At 41.8% G+C, this 13,849-nt stretch overlaps 1 protein-coding gene and 1 long non-coding RNA gene across 2 annotated transcripts in view; one reads left to right on the plus strand and one right to left on the minus strand.

Annotated features, from left to right (window-relative positions):
- Nucleotides 1-13,849, plus strand: part of LOC147268429 (uncharacterized) — a 172,319-nt gene that overhangs the window by 157,706 nt on the left and 764 nt on the right. The window lies entirely within an intron of this gene.
- grm4 (glutamate receptor, metabotropic 4) overlaps nucleotides 1-13,849 on the minus strand; it is a 174,639-nt gene that overhangs the window by 47,565 nt on the left and 113,225 nt on the right. Inside the window, exons 4-6 of the mRNA XM_086199992.1 lie at nucleotides 874-1,009; nucleotides 518-672; nucleotides 75-215 (exon numbers count right to left, since the gene is read on the minus strand). Coding sequence (XP_086056118.1) covers nucleotides 75-215; nucleotides 518-672; nucleotides 874-1,009 — 432 coding nt within the window. The remainder of the gene's footprint in view (nucleotides 1-74; nucleotides 216-517; nucleotides 673-873; nucleotides 1,010-13,849) is intronic.

Here is a 13,849-nt window from a genome sequence, read left to right on the forward strand (position 1 = left end):
ATCAAACACATGTTTTCAAGTTATTTCAAAGTTGCAACAGAAAGTAGGCTTTCCCCAACAGGAGAATTTCTTACTTGTGCACTTTTTGAGCCCGGACCCTTTCTTCACGGCGTGACGGCTGAGTTTGCAGTTGAAGTTGTTCTCCCAGAACTCAGCAAACCAGATATTCCGTCTGTTGTTTTCCAGTGTTCGGCTGATGAAGTAACGATCAAACCCTGGACAGATCAATGGGATCATTGTCATTGACAGTCAGGATTAGTGTAAACAGCGGCGTCGGTTGATTGGGTCAGAGCTTAGATGTGTTGTACACAACAATATAAATGATTTATTGTAGTGGCCATGTTGAATTTGCTTAATGTTGCTTTATTTGATCAGAACTTTAGCTTTTAGATGTTTCATGATCAAAGCTGGAGCATGACAAAGCAACTTTAATCCTGCTACAGATCTGCCTCCCACGCAGCGATACATATGGTTTAATAATATGAAAGGATAGGATACACAGTGCCCTTCTCTATACCTTTGATCGACTGGCGCTTGGGCAGGATGGTCACTGCTCCCTCCGCCATCTCCTCCTGGTGCAGTACCGGAGAGATCTTTGAGCCCCAGCTGTCCGACCCCACCCAGATAAAATGACCTGTCTGGTTGGCCTTTTTCGCTGCTTGGAGTAGCCGCCTGCAAAGGTGAGGAAGCAGATGTTGCCATGGATAAGGTCTGTCAACCAAACCACTTAGATTTTGTTGTGCAGTTCATTACACAGTGGTCTGCTAGAGCTGGACCAAAATGTGGATATTTCAGGGTGCTGCTGAGCTCCCGACTGAAGTTGTGTTTTTCTAATCTTCAAAGCAGTGTTATGTAGCTGCTACCAGTCCTTACCTGATATCATCTTCGTTGGCAAAAAGTATGACAACTCTTGCATTTGGGTTTTCTCTGAGTCGGCGGATGACCTTGTCAAACTCTCCTGGCTTGGGCTCACGGGGAATTTTAACAGACTGGGAGATGCACACACCCCCTAAACACACAGAAATGCGTAGATGTGAAATCTTGGAGATAATACAACAAAAGCCTCACTCGATTAAATCATCCCAAACATCCATCCATTTTCTGCCACTTATCCTGTTAAGGGTTGCGGGAGGCGGGGTTCACCCTGGACAGGTCACCAGTCCATCACAGGGCCAACACATAGAGACAGACAACCATTCACACTCACAGCCACACCTACAGTCATCACTCAGCCTCGTCCCCTCTTGATATCTTTGGACTGTGGGAGGAAGCTGGAGTACCAGAGAGAACTCACACAGGAACAGGGAGAACATGCAGACTCCACACAGAAAGACCCTGTGCCCGAGCCGGGGCTCAAACCCGGAACCTTCTTTCTGTGAGGCGACAGTGCTAACACCACCGGGCCACCCCATCCCAAACATACAGTTATGAATTCAAAACATGTCATTATTCTGGTAGGAACTGAATTGTGCAGTTGTGTAAGTAGAATTTAAATGTAATTAGGTGTAAATAAACCATCGTAGCAGCAGTAATGAAGCTGAGGGCTTTGTAGCCCCTCCATATTTCTACCCAGGGAGTTCTACAAAGACTGAAACTAATACAGAGGAGTGCTGTACTTCCCTTAAGTGTGATTGACCACCAGAAGGATACTTGGTTGCGAAAAAGAAACAAAGCTGTTATGTTAAACAAATTGCATTTTGATTGCACTTTTCAACTTTAAGATGACTCAAAACACTTAATATTGCCTTGTATTCATCCACTCATGCTCAAAAAGGTCTGGCCTGCACAGGCTTTGTGTTTGTCCTCATAAAGTATAACCAATGTTAATATTTGTGTAGAAACCGGGTTATTTCAAACATAATTTGGGACCACCTGCTGTAGCATTATGGCCTCAACAAGGGGTCCCAGCCGACATTTTGGGAATCACTGGGCTGTAAAATATTGTAATGTAAAGTTCTATACATTACACTTTTAGAGGTTTTGTGATAGGGGGAGGCTTTGACTGTACAGAAAAGGAAGAGCATGAAGTCCATAGAGTCCATAAAGGAAGTACAGTGGAAAGCCAAAGGACTTATTTTTGTTCAAGGAGTTTGCAGAACTTCTCTAACAGTATTTCTGGCGGGCCTCAGAGTCGATTTTGTTTCCAAGCTTCCTGCACCTCTCGGGTCAGTTGGGACACGTCGTTTGTACGCTCTACTGTAGCTAGTATAGAGAAAACAAAACAAAAAACATGCTGTATTGACACCACTTAAGTGTCAGGCAGACTTAACTTTTAAACTGTCTCTCCCAAAATGTGTGTGTTTGTTTACAGAGTCAGAGGAAAAACTAATTGTACAGCCTGACAAGTTGCGCTTCATGAAGCAGTGAGAAGGAGCAACCAACAGGTGTGAGGCTCCTTGAAATAATGAAGCAATTATCTAAGAATTAATACAATTTGCACGATCCTCTTCATTTGCTGGGTCATTTATTAAACAAGCACCTGCACAACATGACGCATTAAACAAATGAATCATCCAAACGCTCCTTTTCCACTGGGTGGCAAAACAGCAAACCCCCGCTAATAGCAGGCTTTTTGGGGAAAGTGTTATTCGCTGAAATACACTGGGTTTGTGCGCAATGTGCAACATGAGCGGGGCGTCAGTTGTTCCAGGCAATCTCTGAAATCAGCTGGAGCAGCAACACTGACAAATTCGGTCGTGAAACCTTCAAAATTATGTGATAAAGTTCCATTTTTTCACAGCCGGTCCATTTTACCTTACTGCATCCCAGTGTGGTCCTCCAAGCATTATAGTGACACAAACTGCCCAGAACCAGTGGGTTCCAATCTGTCCCCAGTTTGGTTTAGAAAATCACCATGTTGGATGTGACTGTCTGAGTAGCTGTCCAACACTCCTGCACGGATTGATGCATACACACATTTTAAGAATGATGAGCAGGACACATCATGATTATTGCAGTTCACTCTGCGGATCACAAAACACTGTCAGCCCTGCAAATATTTCTTCTTCGAAATTTTATGTTTCTCTTGCATCACAAACTCAGTTTTGACAGAATATGTTCAAAGCAAGTCCAGGATCAAGACAAGACAACGTGATCTCTAGATCCTTCATGACCAATTCTGAGCACAGAGTCTTTTAATGTGGGACCCCTGCCTGTGCCGCATCATTTGAGTGTGTCCAACAGAGCGAAAACTAAATAACACTTGAGCTGTGTCGACATGTTCAGCTTCTAAAAATGGTGTAGCCTTTCTTCTCCACTTCAAGCTACACGGGTCAAATAAAAATACTTTCTCTGTGTCTCACATCCTGAAAAACTGAACAATACACTCGCGGACCTGTTGAATTGCTTACACGAGGAAATATGAATTGTGCTGCTGGTCTTTGAGTCACACAGATTTATACTACTCTTTATCTGTTACAAGACTGGACACCAAGCATCTTGGAGGAGGGAGCAGATATATTTTTTGAATGAGGATCCACTTTAAGAGGAAAAATCCTCTTGAAGAGTCTAGGTCACACTGTAGCATCTAAAAAGCCCCAAAACATAGCTGATTTTTAGCCTTGGTGTTTCTGTCTTACTTAATTTAATTTTCCTAATCTTAACTTCACTCGGGCATGGCCGGTAGCTAAGAAACAAAAAGTTAAAAAACAGAAGAGTATTAGGGTCAGAGATAAGGGTAAAAATAGAAGATGGAGATTTAATTTGGTTGTAAATTCTTTAAATTTATTATCATTAAATGGTAAGAATAAACACTTTATGATTAAAGTCGAACTTCTAGGGTTAGTGATGCTGCAAAGATGCCGTACGTAGAGGAACTGGTGGGTTGCACTTCAGTGGGGTTTAGTAACAAGGATTCTCTCTTAGCTCACCTGGTAATAATTCTAAGGGTTTTGAAGAGGTTATGTTGGGGCACCAGACAAAATACTACAACCGACAATCAGTCTGGGCTGGCAGCTTAGACCCAGCAGCTACTGCAACAAGTAGTTGTTCTATTAAAAAAGATGAGTTGACTCCACTCTCATCATGGTACAGGATTTCAACTTCAGTCTCAACAGTTCAAGTTTTTTCTTAACATTTGAATCAGAATAAAGAAAATCTTCCTTGTTTATTTTTTTTTTTCATCTTATGCCTTATTCCTTTTTTTCCTCTGTAATTGCAGTGGCTGCACAGAGCAGTTTCCTTTTCTACTGTATATTTATATCATTCACAATTGTGGCTACTTTGATTTTTCTTTGTGTGAATAAAACACCCTTCGTGGTTTATTTTTAGCCACGCTATGGATCTGAGCGAGGAAAATCCCATCTGCAAAATTCTAACTCGTCAGTTTGTTGTTTCATCATTTTTTTTTTCTCCGACTGGGAGAGAACAGTCGTCAATAAACATCAGACGTATTTTAATTACAGAGATTTGGGTGTTGATTCAGAGGTCTGGAAGCAGGCTGGAGGGTTTGAAGCTTGGTTTATAAATAAACATGAATGAAGTTATGGATCCTTCTTGCGCAGCACTGACAACGCCGTTAGAAACTAGAACAGTTACAGTTTCCTGGAAGATCTTTAACCTGTCTGTCTATGACACGTGTTTCTTCCCAGACTGACTTTTGAGAGAGAAGAAAGCTGTCAGTGAGTACAAATATAGATAGATTAAAAAAAACAACAACAACAACAACAAAAAAACCAGAACAGATCTTAATAACATGGTGATGATCAATTAATGCCGGATTAAACCAGTAATCTGATAAAGGTCAGAAGTCACCGGCATCACATGTAAATCTCAGTGGAGGCTAATGACATTTGCAATGACCTACAGTGTTGGAGCTATTGAGAGTGGTAATGCGCTCGAGAGCTGGGCGTTTTTACAAACGAGCTATGAACTGCAGGAAAGTCATGAAGTTCATGGAAGAGTTTAAGCACTGAGCTGATAACATATTCAAAGAAGAAGAAACCGGATCCTGGGAACAATTTTTGATGCTCGAAAGTAACTTTGCCCGCGATGGATTTACTTTCTGACTGCATTTACAATACAAAGACGAATGTTCTTCTTGTTGGTTTGCTTTGCATCACGAGGTTGTTTTCGTGGATATGTGAGGAGATTTGAAATAATCTCTTCTTGCAAATGATTTTCTCTGCTTGCCAAGTACACCCCGAATAACTTTAACCACTTACGTGGGTCTGATGCATCAGGAAAAATCCCCCTCAAATCATGGTGTTTTTTTTTTAAAATAGGAGTACATTAATTCCCAAGCCATTTTTGGTCCGTCATTGTGGCACCAAGTGTACTTTAATCTGCTATGCCGTGTCCCTGCTCAGTCCACGTTCAATTAAATCGAAGAAATGTAGTAGTATTAGATCTAAAAACACAATTTGTTGTGTATTTGCTCTGCTGCGTTTCCTAATTGTCGATATTTCCCCTGTTGTTTGCTCACCGCACGTCTTTTTAAGTGTTTAGTCTTTGGGGCCATTCAAGTATATAATTAACATGTGACACATGTCATCTGTCTCTCTCTTTCTGAGGTTGTGACTTTATTGTTAGCCATAAAAAGAGTTGTTTCTTTTGTGTGCATGTGCAGAATACAGTTTCTTTCTCTCAGATTTCAAGTGTTGAAGTGTCAAACATCAATCATGCACTATGGTTTCATTCTAATCAGGGACATGTATTGTAGTATAATATGTGGATAAGTACAATTTAACATGCAGCACTGATGAGAACATCTTAAATCGGTATCACAATGACACTTATCAAGACTGTTTTTTCTGTAATAAAATAGAACATTTAGGGAATAATGTGCTGTGAAAGCACGGTTGCGCCTTTCAAGCATCTGTCAACAATAACTAAATATTATATTTGCTGCTGCCCCGCAGATATTTGTGTTGATATGTTAGTGTTCAGCAGCTACTTATAAAAACTGCTGCAGAAAAAGTAAAAGTCAGTATCAAATGTAGTCATTTTTAACTCTCCCGGGCAGGATATGTTTTCAGTCCATTGTGTTTGTTGGCAGGAAACCTCCAAATCTAATTAATAATGAGTTCAATGAAAGTTAGTGCAGACTTCAGTGAATCATTTTTTTGGTGTGAATCAGGATCTTGGCAGTGAGCCACGAACTATTTTGAGGAAATGTACCTGAAAGGAGGGTGAGTGGGATAAAGTGTTTATATTTTTGCTGAAGGGAGGGAATGCTAAACTTTTTTTGGAGGAGAAGAAGGAGGGTACTTACTTATCCCAGATTTATAGCCGTTTTCCATTCCCACTTTTGAGATTTTTTTTTGTTTTATAACAGAAACGTGAAAAGATCAACATTTTTTGCTACATGAAAACCTGACTCTTATTTCCCACAGGCAATGAAGTGTTGTTTTGGCCACATGTGGAGAACAAGCATTCTCTCGATTGTGGATTTATTTCCCCATCAAAATCCCATTGTAGGAAGGATTTTTCAGTTTGCAGGAATGAATGAATGTTATCTTCCCACAGAGATTTTTCACTCAACTAAAACACCATCCACCTTCACCTTAACTTCAACAACAAGACTGCTGCATGTATACAAATAGGGACTATTGCATTTACTTGAATCATGGGAACTGATCAAACACTCTTCAGCTATTAAGACTTTTTTGGGGCGTTCCACCCTTCACTATGTCTCTAAGGGTTCACTTACATCTGGGCTTGTACAGTTGTGAAGCACGCGTGTCCCTCTTCCCCTGCTCCCCTGCTGTCCACGCCCACGTTGCTCCAGACTGGCCTGCGGCTCCAACCGCGACTCATCATGCTGTATGTGAGTACAATTTTTTCTCCCATTTCTCAAAGTTCTTTCACTTGTGGTTGTTCGTGTTACATGGCCCTGCTTGTGCAACTGGACCGATGTTCACCACCTCCAACTGGACCAGGGAAGCGTAGAGGCACGGTACGGTGCAATCACTCTACTCAAATGAACTAGGCTTTGGGGGTCAAATGTGCTTGAGCGGGGTGCAGATCACCTGTGTGACTGAATCCTAACGTATGACAAAGCAGTCTTTTTTCATATGAGCCCCAGACAATTTCCAGAGAATCAGACATGCCCTGAGCTTCCCTTTCACACAACAGGAAATTGTCCTTTTCTGATGTGTTCTCACCTGTTGGAAATTGTTAGGCAAGAGTTGGCACTCAGGTCGAGTGAGCAGGAAGCATGACATGCACAAATAATAAACCTCCACCTGATGTTAAAATCTGTGACAAGCAGGAAAAGGGAAATCCAGCGTTAAACTACTTCAGGTATTTGTTCCTAAATGGAGCCTTGGAGATAGAACTTGTTCCCTCAATTTATTCAATTTGTTGTCACAAGCTATAACTAACAATTTCTAATTAGGGACATTGAGGGAGGAGAGAACCAGCTCTCTGGTGGCCTCAGCAGTGTGTCTTCACCCTTGCTATGACAGAAGAGTCAAACCCTTTTAAATGTTTGACCTTTAGTCGGCATCGCCTCGAGCTCATCGCTGTAACATTTTTAAACATTAGAGCAGAGTGACAAAGTGAATCATCCCTCAAAGTTTTAGGGATGGACTGAGGTGGTGTCTGCCATCTCGCATTTACCTTACAAAACATTTTATATTAACTTCCCCTCCATCGAGGCAAATATGTCGGCTTTTTCTGAAAAAATTCCCGTATGGATTGGCACAGCCCTCTCACTGCACATCCCCTCTTCAAAATGCAAGCTAAAAGACATGGCTGCATCATTTCTTTTCTAAAGCAAAGGTCAGCTATTTCAATCAAACCCGTTGACTCCTGTCTTTTCCACTTCTTGTGACCAGAGTCCAGAAAAACACCCCTCACAGAGTTGAATCCACACAGGAAGCCTTGAGAATAGCAGTGCTCCACGCTGGAGCCTACCTAATTGACTCTGTAATAGTGTCATAGTTCAGTGCCACCAAATTGACTTGAGTTTTCAAGCATGCTTTGGCAACACTGATACCCTGTGAATTGACAAAAAGGCTAATACACCTCAAGGTTAGCACCCTTAAAAGGAGCGGCAAACTGTGTCGATACTTTCGATACATTGCTCCCCATGCACTTAAATCAATGACATCTGCATGTTGATGGGTTTTGATGTTAATTTCAATGATGTTATAATTTTAAAGCCGCTATAATAAATATGTTAATGGGAACAATGGTTGAAATTAGTATGTGTGAGGAGAGGCAGTCACTCATTAGTTCCCTCAGCTCTGCACGGCGTTTCATCATCTTTCCCTCTTTGATATTTCCAGCCCACAACTTTACACTGTACACTTCCTGAGAACCAGCAGACAAGGGCACTGACTTGCTGATGAAAATAGTGAAACTTTTCAAATCAAAAGAGTGACCCTTAAAATACATGACCGGAGGATTTTTTTTTTTTTTTTAAATTTTACCTGCCACATGGGCTGTGTTTGTGCCGCAGGGCAGCTGCCTTCCAGCCGCAGGATACGTGTTCTCCTTATGTTTACATCACCAGTATTACTGACAGACGTGATCGGCCGCTCTACGTGAACCAACACTCATACAGGATCATTTATAAACATTGACTGACATCTGATAACGGGGGGAACAAAAGACGCTCAACACTGTCTCCGATACTAACTCACTGTTAATATTTCCTTAGAGATGCTGTCATCACCTCTGCAAGAATGAGCTCATCATTGCACAAAAAGACTGATCCATAATGCCGTCAGAGAAGTTGCTTCAATTGATTTTCGCAATAATTGATGGCAGGACCGTTGCTGCTCTCATGCTATGACTTGTGGATGAACCCAGTGTGTGGCCATAAATATGTCAGGGGATGGGTCAGGGTCAGGGTCAACCTTGAAGCACTTTGTCGTACTTACTAAGGTTTTTCCCTCCAGTCTTAATTCTTGCTTGTGTTGTACATCGCGTTGGACAAAAGTGCCAAAGGAAATTGTAGAACTGTAGGGTTGAAAAAGGCTAAAACTGTGCTGAAAGAAGAGAAATATAGCACATTGTGTGTGTGTGTGTGTGTGTGTGTGTGTGTGTGTGTGTGTGTGAGAGAGAGAGAGAGAGAGAGTGAGAGAGTGACAGAGAGAGATGTAAAACTTGTTGTACAGACCTGAATGAACTGGAAATTTAAAAAAAACTTATAAATTTAATAATCAAGGGGAAAACATTAGGGCAGTACGGTGGTGCAGTGGTCAGCACAGTCGCCTCACAGCATGAAGGTTCCGTTTTTGAGCCCCGGTTCCATCACAGGATCTTTCTGTGTGAGTCTGCATGTTCTCCCTGTTCCTGCGTGGGTTCTCTCTGGTACTCCAGCTTCCTCCCACAGTCCAAAGACATCAAGAGGGGACGAGGCTGATTGATACTCTAAATTGACTGTAGGTGTGACTGTGAGTGTGAATGGTTGTTTGTCTCTATGTGTTGGCCCTGTGATGGACTGGCGACCTGTCCAGGGTGAACCCCGCCTCTCGCCTGAAGGCAGCTGGGATAGGCTCCAGCCCCCCCCCCCCCCCCAACCCTTAACAGGATAATGGAAAATGGATGGATGGAAAAAAAATTACACATTGATGTAAATCTGTATTTAGTGTTGGTCATCAAGATTGTCATTTCTCATTACAGTTGGTGAGAGAGCGTGCAAGGTTTTGGCAGCTGTTCGATGAAAGTAAAATTCAAGCACTTTTCAATCACTCTCAAGGTGCCTCATAAAAAAGTGTCTGAACTCTAGAAGCAGAAGTATCACAATAAATACAACACTGAAAAACAAAGTTTGCATCGTTACTTTACACTCTGTTTGTTTTTCCAGCTTTTCCTACGACCTCTGAACGTGATTATTTAGTCTTCGGTAACAGAGCACCAGCTGACACCAAACATGACGACAGGATCGTTTCAAATGTTGAAATAGTTCTGCTTTGAACGAATTTGTAGAGGAAATGCCAGCAAACGTTCAACACATTTGTCAGGATGTATACTCAAGCAAACTTGATGATTTATATTCCTTCTATCCACCTCACAGGAGTGTTTTCTCCCACCTCTGACGTGTCCTGTGTGAAAAGAATTTCATACTTTAAAAGTGTGTTAATTAGAATGACAGAGGAGGAAGCAAACGCCGGAGCCAGACGGGGACCTGACAGCAGGCTCTCCCACTGTTGATGTCTTCTCTGGGTTTCTGTGGAGGCGAAGTCATCTAGAGGGACAGACCGGTGGTGATTAGGTCTTCATGAATCTGCTCTGTTGGATCCTCTTAAACTGTTAGGTTAAAAACAAAGTTGTTTCTCGCAAAAGAGGGAAAAAAATCCATAGTTTCATCGATAAGAGGTTCTTGAAGGGAGGGATATATTGGCTGGTTTGTTTTTGTTTTTATTTATTTCTCCTTAATATTTTATTCTTGCTTTTGTGAGAATCTCTTATAAGTGAAACACTAAGCCTCGAGAAATGATTCACAGCTACTCGGGAGTATTTTTTTTTTTTTTGAATCATAATTGACGTGCCACAAGCATAATTTCCCATCATTAGAGGGACCTGTTGCCTCGGAGCACAGGAGCTTCCAAAGAGGAAAATCCAAGTCCTTAAACTGCCAAGCCTGAGAGATAACGGAGCTGCAGAATCGCAACCGCAGAGATACGGGCAAAATATGTGGACAACAAACAAGCCCATTCCCCATTCATTATGCTGGCTTGTAGAAATCATTTCAAGCATTCTGTTATACATAATGAATGTAGACCTGGAGGTACATTTTCATAAAAAATTCTGCAAAGCAGTGCAACCCCAAGACTGATGTGTGAGGTAAAGTGTTTTCAAAACGCTGAATAATGTACACGGACCATTTTCTCTTCTTCAGTCCTTAACCCTTTGCCCGCCCTTGAGACCCGCCATTGTGTCTCTCCTCAAGAAAGCCTCGGCAGCGAGAGATGAACGGCCTCCGTCGATTTGTCATCATCACCATGTCACCAATTAACCCCCCCCCCCCCACCCACAAAACAGTACAGAGGAAGCAGCTGCTTTCATCTTCTAATTGACTGATTGATTTACCTGTTTTTCTGTCACCCTCTGAGATGTGTTTATGATGCAACGCTGACGGGTTTTCATTTGATTTATAGAATGCAGCTGTAGCAGGCACACCGGTGTGGGAGGGTGCTCTAAACAAGATTTGTGAGTTCATACAGTTTGAAATCCTGCCTGCAGTCGAAGACAAAGCAAAGCCAAGTGTTTTGTTTTGCTAATTTGTTGCTGTGGTGTCCTTGTGCAACTTATTCTCAATATGATTATAAATATCAAGGATCTGAGGCTCCTGCAGACTGGCTGGCCAGTGTGGGAGCTGTTGAAAAGATTTGCGTGTTATTGTTGTCTGGTTCGTGCCCCGAGGAGGAGCCATTGTGTAGGTATTTCCCATTCATGTGGGATCTCTAGCCGCGAAGCCTTTTTATGATAATCGGTGTATTTTGAAAAATGTATCTTTAATTAGACAACTCATTCTGGGTGATGAAATGAAGTTGGAGGAAGAATTAAGAAGACTTTATTGTCATTGTTACAATGCAATTTGGGGTGGCGTGGCTCAGAGGTAGAGTGGCTGTCTAGCAGCCGGAGTCTCGCTGGTTCGATCCTCACTTGCCCTGGTGACCATGCTGAAGTGTCCTTGAGCAAGATATTGAACCCCTAATTGCTCCGGAAGGCCCTGCGATGGACTGGTGACCCGTCCAGGGTGAACCCCGTCTCTCGCCCAATGTCTCAACATGTGCACTCCACAGAAAAGGCACTGGACTTGAACCTGTGACCTTCATGGAGAGGCATCAATGAACCAAAAACCACCAAAAACTCAGTTTGTGCTGGACAATTACCAACATTTATCCTGCTCATTTTAATTATTTCCCCAGTGCGTGTGTTCATGTCTTCTTTGGCCTTATTTAAAACATTTGTATTGTTTACAAGAAACTTCTTATTTTATTTTCTTCTTTTAAAATATTCATCACATTTCAGTTCTTAAATCCAACTAAGGCTGTTTAGACAACAACTAAAATAAAAGTTTGTGAAAGTACGGCAAGTTTCTATGAGTTCCTCCACACTCTTATACTGTACACATATATATATATATATATATATATATATATATATATATATATATATATATATATATATATATGTATGTATGTATATATATATGTACACATATATATATATATATATATATATATATATATATATATGTATGTATATATATATATGTACATTTGTAAAACGCTAGCAAACGATGCCAACACTTTGATGTGCCATTTTTTTCTTCTTGGGTTATGCGCCATGTACAACACATAGATGTCTTGTACTATATTGGCCAGCTCAGAAACTGCTGTATCATGGTACTGGCGCTATGGCGCTAGAAGTATTGTGATAGTATCATGAGTCACTCTGATTCTTACCCCTAGGAAGTAAGAGAATCATTTGGGGTTCACTTGAGGCAAATGAAGAGATTTTACCATGAATGGAAAGAGAAGAGTCAATGATTTGATATTAACAAAAGCAGCAGCTCTTCAACGGGAGACTCTGCTTTATTTTCTCGCTGTTCAGACCTTCCTGGGACATCCTGATTCACCTCTCACCTTATTCTCTACAGTATGTTTCTGGATTTTCACAGTCACAACGAACGCATAGCAGAAAAAGCTGTTAAATGTGCCGGCAGGAATACCAGCAGGACAGACAGTCACCAACAATTTGAGCTCAGAATCCCCAGCAAAGCGTTTTGGCAGCTCCCTCATTCCAACATGAGCAGAGCTGGGCAACAATCGAGCCAGCAACAAACAGCGTCCTGGCACGCAGAGTGAGTTCATTATAGATGAGCTTTCTTTTCATATTTTGGGGTTGTCTTGACTTAAAAGTTCTATTCAATAACATGCAGAATTTTGCTCTTCAAAACTCAGAGAAACTAACTCCTCGAGTAAATTTCATTCCACCGTAACACTTCTTGAACAGGTTGAGAACTGTACTCTTTCATTTGGTTTGATTTCATTTTAAGAGACCCAATCTTCTCCCATGGGCACACGCTCGGTGACAGCGGCCGTGAAAAACTCCTCAAACTAGCACACGAGAGGCTAAATTCAGCTGTTTAATTTGATCTGCTTTCAAGCGATAGACTTTTACCAAAAAAAAAAAAAAAAGAATACAAATTTGATACCTCATTATAATGTTAAAACCTTCCATGCATGAATCCGTGTCTAGTCCCCGTGTTCCCCAGCTGTGCCCTGAGTTTATGAGTAATTCACACAAGATGAACACGCTGCCCTCTGGAAGGCTCGGCTGCGCGGTTTCATTTCATGTGTGTTGCACCTCACTGTGATGATGAATTCAGGTCAAAGGCCAACATAGGACAATGATGATGCATCAGTAACTTTAACTATGACGGGATTTATTTTACATCGCTAACTGAACATTTGGTTGGGCTGTTCTCTTTTCTCTCTCCCCTTCTCTGCAACACATCTTCCTCTTTTTTTGTCTGCACATCTTCAAACGCCGTTTTTGGGGGGGGGGGGGTTTCTACTCAAGTGACGTTAATACAGCAACCCTCTGTGGGTGGTGGCCTTGTTGCGTTTTGCCTCACAGATATTCATCGGGGTTTTTTTGAGCTGCAGCCTGAGGGTCATGTAGCAGTCCGCCGTTCTTAGAGAGCTCACAGTCAATCTCTGCGTCCCAGTCGGGTCTCATCTCCGGCTTCATCCTATTTATGGCAAAATGGCAACCCTGAAGCTTCAGAAAAAGTTGATCCACAAAATGTGACATCACAGTTGTTCCATCCACTGCTTCCACAGGCGGCGGAGTTAACAGCTGTTAATCAGCTTCCATTATTCAGGTCACCAGTGAACTACAAATGATTATAGGTGATTCTCACTGTGTCCTCTGTCACTTGTGA

The sequence above is a fragment of the Aulostomus chinensis genome, chromosome 3 (genome assembly GCF_037954235.1).
Source record: "Aulostomus chinensis isolate RoL2024-O1b breed Wild chromosome 3, RoL_Achi_v1.0, whole genome shotgun sequence".
NCBI lineage: Eukaryota > Metazoa > Chordata > Actinopteri > Syngnathiformes > Aulostomidae > Aulostomus > Aulostomus chinensis.